Consider the following 15,980-nt stretch of genomic DNA (forward strand, 5'->3'; position numbering starts at 1 on the left):
CTCTTACTCCTCACCCATCTGGCCTGTTTGACAAAGGTGAGAGTTAGACGAGGGAAGCCCCTGTTTCAAAGCTACACCAGCAATCAATTGCAATGGTCTGATAAGACCAGACTAGACCTAGACCCATATTGGACTGTGTTGTCAGGACAGACTCATGGTATTGTGCTGAACTTCTAGCCTATGAAATGGCACATGGCTATTTTTGTATTTGTTGTCACAGAAAGCTGTCCCTGTGGAATGTGTCTCTACCCTGACTATCTGAATAATTGGTTTTTAAATGCTTACATGAAAGAAAGTATCACATACCATTGTTGAAAGCAGCATCTGTTTCCAGTTAGAATCCTGCCCCAGGTCAAACAGAGGGTACCTCTTACAACCTGGGTGCAGTACAGGGTGTCTAAATTCATAGGTGATGCTGTTCTCAAGTTCTTGCTTGTGCTCCTGCTAGCAAAGGATTATGGGGGAAAGTAGAGACTGGCCCTCCTGGGATGAGTGCAATTAGCAGTGGAGTCAGCCTGGCTGGTTTTATGAAAGGGAACCTCCCCAAAACTATGTATCAAAGCCTTTTAATAAGGCCCAGTGAAAACAGTTACTTGTGGGAAAGATACTATGAAATACATCAGTTTAAAATATCAAAGCCAGCTTCCTAAACTTAGCTATCACCTGGGTCAGAAGACCATTGAAACACAAGCTGGCTCCCAGGCTACCTATGAGGCCAGTAGTCATGATGGCCAAAGGAACCAGGCCACAAGCAGCAAGTCAGACTCTCTACCCAAGAGAGAACACACCATGCCCCTTGGGGTATGCTTTTATCTTTCATGCTAATAATTAATGAGCTGGCTGAATAATTACTGCACTGACTAGCCAGGTTGCTTGAAGACTAGAAACTTCTAGAAGGCTAGTTGCTAATGCTCTCAATTCTTCCACCCTCCCATCTTCAAACACACAGCTGTGGTAATCATAAGGGTTTGAAGGTACTCTGCTCTTTAATTGGTCCTCCTCCTTGGTTACCTATCCTCCCTGGCCACTGAAGGCAGATAACCCATTCCTTTCTAATTGCATACTTTCTCCCAGCTGCAGAGAACTGAAGCCACTAACAACTTGGTGTAGACTTGGGCCTAGAGTTAACCTGTTAATGACAGAATCCTCAAAAAATCCTTCGTAGCTGAATGGGATTCACAACTAGTCTGCACCCTAGCTTAAAGTGGGTCATGTCAGTGGTATCCTTACCTTTCCCTTTAGACCGCAGTGATCTCTGTGCCATAACACACTAGTGTGCCATGGATGGCCTGCAGGTGTGCCATGAGAGTTTGGGAACAGTCATTTAATAGTAGGGCCATTGGGGGATGTGAGCCCCCTGCCAGCAGCACAGTGTGCCTTGTCAACTGTGGAAAAAAAACTGATTGTGTGCATTGACAATTTTAGCACCTTGTCAGTGAGTTGAAAAAAATTGAAAATCACTGCTTTAGAGAGTAAAGAAGAGAGAAGGAGGAAAACCTAAAAGGAGGAAAGAGGGAGAGGGGAATGGCCTGATGAAAAGAGAACAGATTTCTTTCACCTGCACAAACTGTACAGAAAAGGGAATCTCAGTAGCTCTCACTTTCTTGCCCTGCTAAAATCCCCTTTTCTATGCCACGTTTAAGAGCATAGACATGAGTTTTCTTATCAGGCCATAAAGAGCCCCACCTCCAGGAGAAGTGCCATGGTAGACTCATGGTCTCAAGCCAGGACGTTTGGCACTATACACAACTCCTTAGTCTCTGTTCCCTCCAGGAAACTCACAGGCAAAGGGAGCTATTGACCTGGGTCTCTATTGCTCAACAGTGCCACCTAGACAGGTGTTGCTCAGCAGCCCAGCCACACCAGGCTTGGTTCCACACCAGAACCTCTTAGCCCTGCCCATTTTTTGTTCAAAGCAGGTGTACGACTTTAGTTCTGCACATTGCTGAATATTGTGCTGCATTCCTGTTACAGGTCTGCAATTCCTTTCCGCAAGGCAAAGGTAAAAGAGAGTGGTGCAGGACAAGTGAGAGGCATCTTTGGTGTCAGGTGGACAGCAAATCAAACCCTCCCCTCCCAAACAGCACAAACTTTTTTCCCTCTTCGGGTGACAAGGTGCACTTTGCAAGTATAACTCTCCTCCCCACAATCAGTTTTAAAAATTATTTCTCCCTCTCTGCTGCTGCGCAGGAGCTATTGAACCTGGACACTCCTCTGCTGTTTTTTTTAGCAAGAGTCAGATCTTCCCTCTCCCACTCAGCGCCAGACCAGTTTGCCCATTGCTGCTGGACAGCAGCCTTAGGACTAAAGATCCTAGGAAGCAGACTATCCTCTCAAGAGTATTCATACTTGGAGAGCACTTCTCCAATAGTGTGCAGTAGCAGACAAAATTATTTTTCAGGTACAGACTGCCTCTAATGGGGAGGCACAGTGACTAGTAGGCAGTGATGAACTTGTCCAAGATTTATCACCCCCTAAAATCCTGGCCTGCTGCTGTGGAACTGATCTGTATTCCAAAGATGGTCTTACAGCCTGTCTGAAATTTGACAGCCATTGTACTGGTGCCTCTAAGGAAGATGTACCCCTGTAGGACAAGAAGATATCCAGCACATTTATCAGCGCATCTCTCCAGGCTCATGAACAGAAAACTTCTCAGTGCCTCCCCTTGCTACAACTCCCATCGCACTTTAGGTGAAAGCATGACTATTCAAACTGTAGAAACCAATATATTTGTTTGGCACAAAGACATGCCACAAATTTTCAAAGAATATTTATCTGAAAATTACTCCCTGAATCGCTTTTGTAAATATTTCAGAGGGAAATAAAAAAAAAGTTACTGGCAACTGATAAACCACTGAGCCCATCTGAAAGAGTATCATTTTTGGAAACAGTTTATTATTGTCTGAATTCCCAACTCACAATCATATAGCTTGTTTTGCAAACAAACACCAAACCAAAGAATTGTGGCCAGCCCCATGCACATGTTCACACAAGAGAAGTGTTTATACAAATACAAACTCCAGCTATGTTAAAGAAGAATTCTACTATAAGATTAGCTATTGAAGGCAACTTTTGCTTTCTCTATCTCGCAAAACAAATGCTTTGTTACTTCAGGTGGAAAAATCTTTGGGGGATTGTCAGTCCAAAAGTAGTTTGCTTTTAAGCTAATTTATGAGTGGCATGCGTTGCTGCCTCTGTCTGAGTAAGGCTGCAATCCTATACAGTACTTACTTTCCTGTGTGCAAGCCCCATTGAATACAAGAGGACTTACTTCTGAGTAGTCACACATAGTATTGTGCTGTAAGTGGCCCCACTTGGTCTAACTAATATGGGGGATTCCTTCCCTACATATGGTACCACTCATGATCAATTCCATGGAAAAGAGATTACCCATATTGACTCTCAGCTTTTTGTTAGGTGGCTGTAAGCATACAATGCCAGTGTTTTTTGGGCACATCACCAAAACACTGCTCTTCATTGTAATTATGTGAATTAAGCTGGCTTGCATGCATTTGCGCACCTCCCTGAGAGTCACACCTTGATTTGCCCAGGATGATTAGGTACTGGTGACTGTGAAAACAAGTTCTCAGTTGACTTTGGAAGGAGGTTGGTCATGAAGTGAAGCAGTAGCATTGTGTGTCACTACACACACACACACACACCCCCAGCTGATTTTTAAATGTAAGGCAGAAAAAGGGCAGCTTGCAAGGCTTTGAGGGCTAGAGCCTTGTTAAGGCTTTTTCCAATTGGCTCACCGAAGCTGTGTCCCCTCCAATCATGGTTGTCCCTACATCTTCTATTTCAAGCAACAACTGGAATTCTAGTCTTAGCTGCCATTTTTGTTTATTGATACTACACATGCACACACAAGAAAAAAAAGTGTTTAAAGAAATGGAGGTCACATATGGATTATCTTAAAGAAATAAGGCAGGGGTAACTGAGAGTTGTGCAGTCACCAGCAGGGATGACAGAGGAGGGTGGCTCAAGGCCATGGGATGGGATTATTCCAGATGACAGTACGTGTAACACTGATTTACACACATCACCTGTGCAGGGGGGGGGGGAATCTAAGATGGACAAGTGACAAAGAAATCCAAGTCAACAAAGGGATTGTGAAGGTTTCTCAAGTGTGTATGTTAGCTGGTTTACCATTTTGTAGGGCTGGTCAGTAGGAACCCCCCCCCCCCACACACACACACAACTACATGACAATCCAAGGGAGTGGATGTACTTCTTTCCAGGAAAGATGTCACAGTAAAGTTATTGGCACAGACTGAAAAAACCTGAAAAAAATGAGCTCCCTGATAGAAATAGTGGGCCTATAATTATGTTGCAGGAATTTTTAAGAGTAAATAACATGCTGTATGACAAGTTACAAGGTAGGTGTTAGCAAAATGTATCATATAAAAAATGTAGAAAAAGCCACCCCCAAAAATCTTTTTTAAAAAAACCTCCTTTGAAGGGAGTTTTCCCGGACTGTGTAATTTAGATTCAATTCAAATGTTAGCATTTTAGTCCTCGTGAAATGAAACAATAGTACATTTTTTAAAGCAAATGGACTATCTGAAAACACAGATGAACCATTCAGGTCAAAACAAGTCAACAAGAGCCATGATGCAACAGGGCACATAAACCCGAACATTTTGTTGCAGGTAATTGACCTTGTTACTAAAAGTCACAATTAACAGATTGGTTACTCTGGAACAATTTCAGCCCCATTAAGCTGAGATGATTATGGGCCCAATCCAATCCAATTTACCTGCATCAGTTTAGCTGCAATGCAGCTCTGAGGTAAGAGCACAAATGTTATCTTATGCTGAAGAGACCCTGTGTAACTGCATCCCCACCACAGGATGCAGTGAATGTTCCACTGGCATGGCTGCACCGCCACTGGGAAATCGGATAGGACTGGGCCCTATATCAGAAGTCCCAAATGCAGCTCAATACTCAATATTCTGGTGGTTTTAAGTCTAGGAACTCACAGAGTGCAATCCAGACCTTGTCTTCAGCTGGTGCAGGCCCAGGAGTTTCACAAACATGCTATAAAGCATGCTTCCTTAGGAGCACGCCAGCCTCCCTGCGCCAGTCTTGAACCTGGATAGGGTAAGTTTGCACCAGCCAAGGGTGGCAGGGAGGAGTGGGAGAAGGTGGCAGTAGGGTGGAACAGAAATGGGGAGGGAGTGTTTGGGGGTGGGAGGACCAGGAGGCAGATCAGGCCCCGGAGGAGGGTGGGATCAGCCGCAGTAGCACAGGCCAAATCCTAACCCTCACTCCTGGTCTGCTCAACCTTATAAGGGCTGCTCAGATTTGCATCAGCAAATTCGCTGGCACAAATCTGAGTTTGTGGCTGGTGCGCAACATGGAGTAAGGGGTAAAATATCCCCTTACCCTGAATTGTGCTCCAGCCAACGCTTACCTTGTGCTGGATACATCACCGGCTCCTCAGCCTGCCTGTTCCAGCCAAGTTAGGATTGGGCTGAAGGTCTCATTTCAAGTCCTTTTTTTGCCCACTTCTGCTTCCTTTTGGAGCAAGGTGTGGTCTGTGGTTAAAGGCAGACCTCTGTGTAGCAACTACAGGGAGGCCCTGTATCTGCAGATCCGATAGCCACTGATCCAGGGGGACATTCATTACGTGTACCTTTGTTTTACTGCTGCTTCCTGTTACTCACTCTCTAGCATGCAGTCTGGGTTACCTACATGTTCAGTTCTTCACTTCATCAAGAATGTTAAGCAAGAAGCACCCACACTGCAAGCGCTACTACAGTAGAACAAAGGTATTTGTAATAGGTGCAAGGAAGGCACGGGGGCTGCTATTTATATAGTGTTCTCCCATATCCATGTTTTCCTTATGTGTGGAGGGGGGCCAGAATGGAACCCCCACGGATATGGGGGGCGCTACCTTATATCTGGCAAAGGGCGCAATTCTAACCAGCTATCCAGTATCGACATAAGCGCAATACAGCTTGAAGGTAAGGGAACAAACATTCCCTTACCTTGAGGAGGCCTCCATGACTGCCACCCAACTGCAGGATGCAGCACATGCCCCACTACCACAGCTATGTCAATGCTGGAAAGTTGGTTAAGATTTGGGCCCAACAAGTCTTGGATTTTTTTGCAAGAGAACAACCCTGTTCCAGCTTTTAGAATAACTGGCTTCTCTCTCCTCTCCCATTCTTCTCCTCTACCCACCCCTTGGCCACCAAGTACATCAGATGTTGTATTATTTCTAGACCTCATAACGTAAGTCATGGCAATCCCAAGAACCAGAGATGCTACACTGCCGGGCACAATGGCTAGTTGGCAACACAAGATCCAAACACTTGTCCTTTACATGTGAACCACGAATTCACCTTAGGATATTCCCTGGCTCAGCTGAAGTTTCAAAAACAGTTCTCAAAATCAGAAAAAGAAGTTATAAGTAGAGATTTGGTACATATTGCATCTGCAAAGCTCAGCTGCGCAAGGGCTGTCATCTCCCTTGAACCTGAGGCCGCTTTGTTTTTGACTTCTTTTTGTCGCCTGATTTGGGCTTAAGCGTACACACACAAGCAGAGACCCCGGCAATGGCTTTGGGAAGGTCCGTTCCTTTGTGCCACTTGTTTTTATCTTTGTCATACACCTGGACGGTTCTGGAGAAGACAGTATCTTCCCAGCTGTAGCCCCCGAGGATATAGATCCTGCCTTCCCACACAGCCACCCCAGATTCGCTGTTGGCTTGAAACAAGGGCGCAACGCGGGTCCACTGATTGCACTGTGGACTGTAAGACTCCACGGCCAAAATGTCAAAGCGGGTCATCGTTTCTAGGTAGTCGTCGCTGCCGCCGATTGAGTAAATGCTGTCCTCCAAGGTACACATGCTGTGCCAGCCCCGAGCGGTTATCATGGGCCTCTTCTCTTCCCACACATCTGTGCGGTAATCATAGCAGAGCAGATTTTTACGATAGGGACCAATCTGATAATCATGGCCTCCTGAAATATACACAAATTCATTGTGGACGGCACCAGCATGACCGTATGTAAACCTAGGGCGGAAAGAAGAAAGATACTATTAGTGGTTAGGGTACTTTCCAGTGTCCAAACAGGACAACAGTTCACAAGTACTGTAGTACTCAAGACATTTCATTTGTGTGACCTACAGCAGCATTTCTCAACCAGTGGTACTTGTACCATAGGTGATACTTCGGGTGGTATCTGGTGGAACACGCAGGACCTCCAGACCCCTGCCTCCTGGCAATGAGACCAGCAACACTAACACAGCAAATAGTGGTAGGAGGCTCGGTTCAGTGGGCAGAGTTTCAGCATGTGCTTTTCACAAGCTCAAGAAAGCTCTTCCATCCTCCCTGAGCCTCTTACCAGTGTTTGTTGCATTGCGTCTGACCTCCCAGTCTGGAAGTAACTGACAATGACATCATCGCCACTTCTGGTGGTACTTCCAATACCACACTAAGAGGTAAGGAGGGGGACAAATGTTGAGAAACACTGGCTTACAGAATGCAACAGGTCCTATCACTTTGGAGATCCCCAACACAACGGATCAAATTCCAGCTCTCAGTTTCTCAGCTGTCTCTCCCAGCCGCACTATGTGGGATCCTTGAACCAGAGAGAGAGGGACTGAACCTGGGAACTTCTCCCAGCCCAGTTTACAGTTTGCTCCTCAGCCGAAACTTAGACTGACAGCTCTTTCCACATCCCAGAAGCCAACAGCCTGGAGCCTGACTGTTTCCAAGACATGACAGTTACCTTGGCAAGCCTGCCACATAGGACCAGGTATCTTTCTCGGGGCTGTAGACCTCAGCGGATGAAAGCGCTCCATTTTCATTCCTTCCGCCAACAGCCACCAGCATGTCCTTTATGGCAGCCAGGTAGAAATCCACTCGCCGTTGCCTCATGGAAGCCAGCTAAAAAAGAAAACCCAAGCCAAAATGAACACTTATCCATCACAGAAACTGACTAAATACTGGGTTGAGTATTCCTTAACCAAACTGCTTGGGATGGGAAAGTTTCTGGATTTTGGGATAACTACATAAATATAATATATTCATTTTTCCACTGTTACCCATAAGGGTGTCTGCTGGGCTCTGACATTTTTCAATAATGTCTGTAACAGGTACACACCACAGGACAGAGAACAGAACTTATAGCCTGTACCTTCACTGTGCATGGGAATGCGTACAAGACCTGCTAGTGTTCACACTACAGAAAGTTTTTTTTGTTTTTTTTTAAGTCTTGAACAAAAATGTCTGGGTTTTGGAATAATCTGGATTTCAGATGTCTGGATAAGGGGTAGCACATTTGCCATAGCCCACGTCAACGGGCAAGCCACAGCGAGTGTTTCTGACCCTGACCAATTTTAATCACATATAAAGCAGTGAATTTTGTTTTCAAAACCTGAGAGCAAGACAGACTATAAAGGGTACAGACAAATTCACAGTGGATAGGTCTATCAATGGCAATTAGCCCTCATGACTCCATGAAACCTCCAGATTCAGAAGCAGTCTACTTCTAAATCCCATTTGCTAGGGGTATAAAGAGTTGACTACTGCCTTCATGCCTTGTTTGTGGGCTTCTTGCAAGCATCTCGCTCATCACTGTGTGATCCAGAAGCGTCCTTCTTAGGTTCTTCTGAGATTCCATACACATTGATATCACATTTCTGTTTGAATTTTATCTGTGAAAATTCGTTCTGTGATAGTTGGTTCTCCCAAGCATACCTACAACTGCAAAGCTTATTGATAGTTGGTATTGGTTTCATTGGATAGCCTGAGATTTGCTTATACAGGTGCAGCCTATTTATCCACGGATTTTTTATCTGTAGATTTGTCTCAACGAAAATGGGGTGGGGGAACCAAAAGTCACACACACCTTTGCCTCCTTTGCCCTGTGCTCCATTTCCAGGCAGCCCAAAACACCGCAAAAAGGCTCTGCCTTGATCAGGCAGGGAAACAGTCCTGGAGCCCTGGAAGAGGTTCCCTTTGCAAAGGAACAGTAACACTCCTGGAGCCCCTGAGCCAGCAGAGAGGCTGAAGAGGGGAAGGGGGGTGGAAAATCTCTGTAGCAAGAACACTTGCAGCAAGGTGGAGCTCTCTCTCTCTCTCTCTCTCTCTCTCTCTCTCACACACACACACACACACACACTCACACACACACACACACAGGGGCAGGTGTGGTAGCGACAGAGGGGATTGCTTTAAAAAACCCAGGGAATGTTTGCCAAATTTCCCCCCCCCCATTGAGATGGTGCAGGCAATCACCGACACAAGCAAACACCCCCCCCCCCATGGTGCAGGCAATCACCGACACAAGCAAGCAAAGCAATCACCTTCCCACCAAGCAAAGCAGATACAGCCTACAATCCTCTCCACACTTTCCTGGGATTAAGCCCCACTGACTGAAATGGGGCTTACTTCTGAGTAGAAACGCATAGGGCTGGACTCCTAAAAGATCAGCATCCCATGTGAAAGAAGCCGGGCAGCTGGCAACGGCGAGGGCTGAGTACGGAGGGGAGGGAGTAACAGCTGCCTTAGTTTCCTTCCACCCGGAAGTGTCAGGCTGCAGTGTATTTGTGTAACTCTATGGAATTTAGCACAACGCGTTTTTGTTAATCGCACCGAGTCACAGAATGGAACTAACGCGGCTAAATAGGCTCCACCTGCATAGTAATGAAGACTTTTGACCTCCAGATGGTTATTTAATCTAGATTAGACTGAGCCCCAATAACAGAGAAGTTATTCCTTCCTGTTGAGGTCATCTGCTTCTCAGCATAAATTGGTGTTCCAAAGAGCAAAACTGAGGTTACTTGCTTGTACAAAGCAGACCAGTTTCTGGACAACTTAAAAGAGACTGCCTCCTTTTCTTTGTTATAATTTACTCTGCCCCCAAGAGATGCATGCCTTTCTTAAATTTGGGATTCCCATGACTTCAGGACACACAACACATTGTACACTGGGAACCAGATTCCACAGTACATAGTATAACTTTGGCCATCACCGTGCATTTGCACAAGAGTCAATTAGTACAAGATTTAGATGAGGGAAAACTGCATGAAATTGCACAGACTTTTGTAAAAGAGTGGACATAATTTGGACATCTAGAAATTGAACTATGCCTAGGGAAAGTATAAAATTCTTTCCTGGGTTGGAAGGGCATAAATGACTGTTGAGTTGGATCATATTGGGAATATTCTTGATGCCTATTTTATATATATATATTTTTAACTCAAAACACCCACAGTAAAACCAAAACGTTTTATCATGCAGATGTCTCAATTCTGCTGTGTAGGCATTACTAAAAGCTTTTCCTACCATTACCATGTACAATGTTTTGTTGAGTTCACCTGCAATTTCAGAAGCAAGGTGGGTGTCTAGCAGGGGCAGCATTTTTTACAATGTGGGTTTGATTATGGAATGTCCTCCTCCAACATTAATATCCTTCAGGGGAAAGGAGCTGTGGTAGCAGAGAAGCTACTTGGAAGGTAGAAAATTCCAGGTTCTGGCCCTGCTAGCATCTCCAATAGGCCTGGGACATTCCTTTCTCTGAAACCCTGGCCAAGCCACTGTCAGCCAGTGTTGAAAATAGTGAGCATGATGGACTAATGGCAGCTTCCTTTGTTCATACGTGCCAGATGGACAGAATTCCATATGAAATTTTGGGCGGACTTAATTATACATCTTTATTAACATTATTAGCATTATAATTAACATTATTAACATTATAATTATTAACATTAATTATATAATAATTAACATTATTAATTATGTTAATGTTGCTGCCTTTTTGAACTGTATTGTTTCATTTTTTAACTGTTGAAAGAAAGAAAGAAAGAAAGAAAGAAAGAAAGAAAGAAAGAAAGAAAGAAAGAAAGAAAGAAAGAAAGAAAGAAAGAAAGAAAGAAAGAAAGAAAGGAGCCAAATCCTATCCAGCCCTGGTGTAGCCGGGCCAATGGGGTTTGTGCTGTATCCTGTGGTGGGAGGGTAGTTACAGAGGCCTCCACTAGGTAAGGGAACATTTATTCCCTACACTGCAGCTGCACCAGGAAAGTTGGATAGGATTGGGCCCTAAGTCCATTTTATTTTTATAGTTGATCTTGTAATTTTTATGTAAACAGCCTTGGATAACAGCCATGGAAGGCTGAGTTTTATAAATACATAATAAACACAAGATTAAAAAGTATATATTTATATCTAGTGGTTTGGGAACTGGACTTAGACCTGGAAGATCCAGGTTCAAAACCATGTTCAGCCACGATGCTTCCTGGATGACCTTGGGCCAGTCGCTATCTCTCCGCCTCACCTACCTCACGGGGTTATTGTGAGGGCAAAAGGAGGGAAGGAACCACGTACTCCACCCTGAGCTCCTTGGAGGAAGGATGTTATTAAAAATGCAAAAATAAATAAGCAAATAAATAATATTACAGGTCAAGCCTCACCTTAATCCACTGGTTACACCGAGGGTCATACCTATATAGAAGATTGGAGGCAGCGTCCCCTCCATTGTCTCGTGAAAAACTCCCTCCGGCAATGAAGATGAAGCCCCCCAGCACTGCCACACAGTGATGGCTCCTCCTGGCCGGCAAGGGTGTTTCCCGCACCCATTGCCCCGCTTTGGTGTCCAGGAAGCAGGTATCATCACTCAGCTCCAGGCAGTGTTCTGAGACCTCCCCACCTACAAAGAGGAGCTTCTTTTCAGCCACACGGAGAGCAGTCCGCTTGTTCTGACGGACTGGCTGAGCTGCGACATTGTTGTGGTAGTTGACTGCTTCCTCCACAAAGCCCTCAGAGTGAGTTTCTTTCGGGAGAAGAGAGCAGATGGCAGGTTTGACCCGGTGCAGAAGGTCACTCTTTGGTATCAAGGGGAAGTGAATATTTTCCAAGACCCGGTAGGCTTCATTTTCCCTTTCTGGATATTGAGTCAGCCACTGCAGGGCAGCCTGAAGCAGGTCATGCTCACATTCCTGCTGGACGTCACTGCTACTGAGGTATTGGCATAGCTTTTGAATGGATATGTTCTGCAGGAAATCTGGTGTGAAGGAGAGTGTGCCAAAGTTCCTCAAAATAAAAGAATCAATGTAAGCGTCTAAGCGCCTGAGGTTGTAGATTGAAGCCAGCTCCTGGAGGTACAGGTAGTTCTCCTCATTGACATCATTCTCCAGGTACTCGCAACAAAAGTCAACCACCTTCCAAATCTGAAGTAGGTGAGCTGTTTCCAAAATGTAATCAATGTTTCCACCATCAAGGGACAGCTCACAGCCGTACAGGAAGTCTACAATGGCTTTGAGACCAATGTAGGAGGCTCCAAAGAGTTCGACCTCTTTCTGGTAGGCCTCCCGCATGCCAATGGTGAACATGGAGTTGAAATAGTCACTGCAGACGGCCAGAATATTCCGATGGGCAGGGACTCTCTGCTCATCCACCACCAGTATGATGTCACAGAATTGACCCCGGTGTCTCTGTTCATTCAAGCTCTGAAGAACAAGGCTGGAGTGGTCAGCCAATTTGTACACCTGGAATACAGAAAGGATGTCAGGTGTCCTCTTAAGAAGTTTCCAATCAAACAAACAATCTCCTGATTATTTATTATCAAGAATGCTTTTATATTGTAAAACCGCTTTTCGTCTAAAGTAGTTCACAAAGCAGTCTGCATAATAAAATAAATCAAGCAATAGTTCTCTTTCCCCAAAGGGGCTCCCAATCTTAAAAAAAAAAAAATACAGAAGAGACACCAGCAACAGTCACTGGAAAAGGATACAAATATATATACAAAAACATATAAAACCGGTATTGTGTAGGCCTGAAATTTTGTGCACATGACTTTTTTTCCCTTGTCATGTGTGAAAAACATGTCTGGTTTTTGTGCATTGTTTGGAAACTACATAAGAAAACTACATAAGAACATAAGGAGAACCCCACTGAATCAGGCCAAAGGCCCATCAAGTTCAGCTTCCTGTATCTCACATGCAAAGGAGTTAGTTGCCAATCCACAAGCATGTTCCAGAATATAAAGTGTGGAGAAAAGTTTCCAGAATTGGACCAGAAAATTCCAGCCTGGCAAAACAATGAAGAGAGCCATAGGAAAAAAGTCAGACCTTCGAGGATTCACTGATCTTGTGTGGGCGTGAAATTCTTGCTTGTCTGGTTCCTTCCATTGTTGTGTGGCTTGAGATCCTTTGGGTATAGAAAAAAGAAAAAGAAAAAAAGAAAGACATAAGCAACAATCATCTCATATTACAAAAAGAGAGCACCCCAACAGAAGAAATTCTCAATACATCTCAAAATTTGTTTTGCACATAGTAGAGTTGAATCTAATGAGATTGCTATAATGCCTCCAGCAGTCCATCTTGGAATTGTTATAAACAGCAGAGCCTGGAATCAGGTCTGACCCATGCAGGAGTCCGACTTAGGCAGTTGCTTTAGGGAGCAGACTGGTAGGGGTGCCCACCTCCATGCTCCCACTTGCCTCTATGTCTCCTTCTCTGACACAGAGGCATCACTAGGGTTTGCGTCACCCCGTGCAAGAGCGCATTGTGTGACCCCCATGATGGACCTCCTCCGGTACAAGACCATACAGGATAAATTACAATATCATACACACAACCTAAATGCAGTGGCATCACTAGGGTTGGTGTAGCCCCATTCATTTTATTATTTATATGTTTTAATATTTAAGAGTACAGGTCACTCAAACAAATCAGTAACCCACAAAAAAAACCAGTGGCCAACACATTCCTCCTCCACTCTGTTCCCCTTTTTGTTTTCCAACCAAGGAATGGGAGGAGCAAAGGCTGGCACAGCAGCAGGTAAGGGGAAGCAGCAACTGGCACACCAGTGGAGGTCTTGGTCCAGCCCTGGTTGGACTTCCAACATCATATACACTTTTTCCTCTTCCCCCCCCCACCCTTGTGGTTTTGCTAAGGAGGGCATCTAAGAGGAATTTTATCAGGAAATACAAAGTTTCTTTTGGACCCCTTCCCTTCTCTGTTGGATCATAATTTCATACGATCATTAGATCATATTTTCTATGAGTTATGATATATGAAACTATGTAGGCTTACACAAAATGAGAATGCTAGTCTTCACACAATATATTGCAAGGATTTTCTGAGATCCCAGGAAATTTCTGGCTCCCCAACTTTGGTTCCCGTGCATCTTTATGACCCCAGGCCCTGGTATGATGTACTCCTTGCACCCCCACCCCCACCCCTCATGGGCCCTGTGTTTGCTCTAGAGTCTTGTTTGGAAAGTATTGTTCCAATTGTGTGTAGTGTGTATTTTTGACACTCTGCCCCTTGCAAGATTTATTCTCTTTAAAAAAGTTATATTTAGACCAATGAAAATGCTGCAAGGTCTAGACTCGACCTTGCAACATTTTCATTGGTCTAAATATAACTTTTTTAAAGAGAATAAATCTTACAAGGGGCAGAGCGTCAAAAATACACACTGCACACAATTGGAACAATACTTTAAGTCATGCCTAAGGCCAGAACATTAACCGGGCAGGGGGAGACTATAATGAAATGTAGCACAATCCAATGTTTGACAGCTCCAAAGTAAATTCTACTGACTTCAATGGGATTTACTTCAAGGTAAATGTGTGTAGGATTGCAACCTTATAAGTGCAACTGCCCTCAAAATTTTGAAAATGCCCTTGGTAGGAGGCTTAAACAGAAAATATTTAAGGGGAAAAAGCTATTGTTGTGACTAAGCAATATAACAAATATTTAGTAGTTCTAATTGGTTAAAAATTAAGCGTAGCATTTTCTCTTGGCTAAGATAAATTGGGGCTAAGAAATTAAAGCTGATGAAGGTGGTTTTGGCAAGAGGAAGTGAAATATACTAGCCGAAGGAAAAGACCACATTACATTCATCCTCACCCTGCTTCTATGGACTTGGTCTGTGGAAACCCAGGCATACATTTCCACTTAGCCACAAAGGACACCCTTGGGCCTGTCTTTGGGTTTTTTTTTTTGTTTGTTTTTTATTTGTTTTTGGCCTAGCCTGCCTTACAGGGTTGTGGTGAGGATAAAAGAAGAGGCGTAAGAACCATGTTCACTGCTCTAATGATTTCCTTGGTGGAAGATGGGATTAAAAAAAAAAAAAATCACCAAAAGCCACAAACTCAGACCTGCGCTGCAAACAAGGAGGGAGTCAGGAGCATATCATTTAAAGCAGAAGGCCAAAAAGGGAAATCCACAAACTTGGCCAACTAGAATTTCTAAATGCACCTTTCTTGATCACTAAAGGCATAGGGAGAGAAGTGAGCAAGTGAGTCAAAGGTGAAGGCAGGTGAGCATTCAGATTGGCTTGAATCCACTTCTCTGTCCTGAACAAAAATGCCCCAGATTGCAGGCAGATTGCAGGCAGGGTGACCAGATAACATAACCACAAAAGAGGACAAGGCACCGGAAAGAAAAACGTATAGGACATTCAAGACATTTTTCATCCTAATGTATAGGACATTCAAGAAAAATGTAGGACATTCAAGAAAAATGACAAAATAAAACCTAAAAACACTCATATATGGAGTTCGTGTGCTTAACTCAAACACTATATTACTATTAAATTTAAAACCGTATTACATATAATTTATTAATTAAAAAGAAGGCTATGCGCTGCCTGCTCACAGGGAAAAGGAGGACATTTAAGTTCTTTTCCTGGATACAAGGCTGAAAAAGAGGACGCCTGGTCACTCTGACTGCAGGCAAACCTCCAGTTGCCACACTCTTTTCCCACAGGGCCACGGCCACCAGAAGTTTGGCCAAGCGCACTATCCAGTCTTGGGACCAGCAGAAAGAGGCTGGAGGATGCTGGCGCGCAGGAGTTTCCCATCATGCCTCACCCCTAACAGCGCCCGCTCTCCCGAGGATGCTCAGGACTGCAGGCTGCGGCGGCCGCTCTTACCGCAGGGCTCAGGACTGCCGCGGTTGCAGCTGTTACTGGTGCATTGCCCGCCTCGCCCTCCGCAGCCATGTCTCGGCCAGGAAACGC

The 15,980-nt window shown here is 44.5% G+C and overlaps 1 protein-coding gene across 1 annotated transcript; it reads right to left on the bottom strand.

The window, feature by feature from the left end:
* Positions 1–2,873: 2,873 nt before the first annotated feature.
* On the bottom strand, positions 2,874–15,980 carry KLHL36 (kelch like family member 36). The gene is made up of 5 exons (XM_066637136.1): positions 15,894–15,980; positions 13,082–13,160; positions 11,426–12,499; positions 7,741–7,898; positions 2,874–7,022 (listed from the first exon to the last, which is right to left on the bottom strand). The coding sequence occupies exons 2-5, from the start codon at positions 13,139–13,141 to the stop codon at positions 6,470–6,472; spliced, it is 1,845 nt and encodes a 614-aa protein (XP_066493233.1). The 5' UTR covers positions 13,142–13,160; positions 15,894–15,980; the 3' UTR covers positions 2,874–6,469.

This window comes from Tiliqua scincoides, chromosome 9 (assembly GCF_035046505.1).
Source record: "Tiliqua scincoides isolate rTilSci1 chromosome 9, rTilSci1.hap2, whole genome shotgun sequence".
Classification (NCBI taxonomy): domain Eukaryota; kingdom Metazoa; phylum Chordata; class Lepidosauria; order Squamata; family Scincidae; genus Tiliqua; species Tiliqua scincoides.

Coding starts and splice junctions, on each gene's coding strand:
- KLHL36 (XM_066637136.1), bottom strand. CDS start 13,141: ATGGAAGGAACCAGACAAGCAAGAATTTCACGCCCACACAAGATCAGT. Junction 7,899..11,425: donor GGTGTAACCAGTGGATTAAG/GTGAGGCTTGAC, acceptor TTTCTTTTTTAG/CTGGCTTCCATGAGGCAACG. Junction 7,023..7,740: donor TATGTGGCAGGCTTGCCAAG/GTAACTGTCATG, acceptor TTTCCGCCCTAG/GTTTACATACGGTCATGCTG.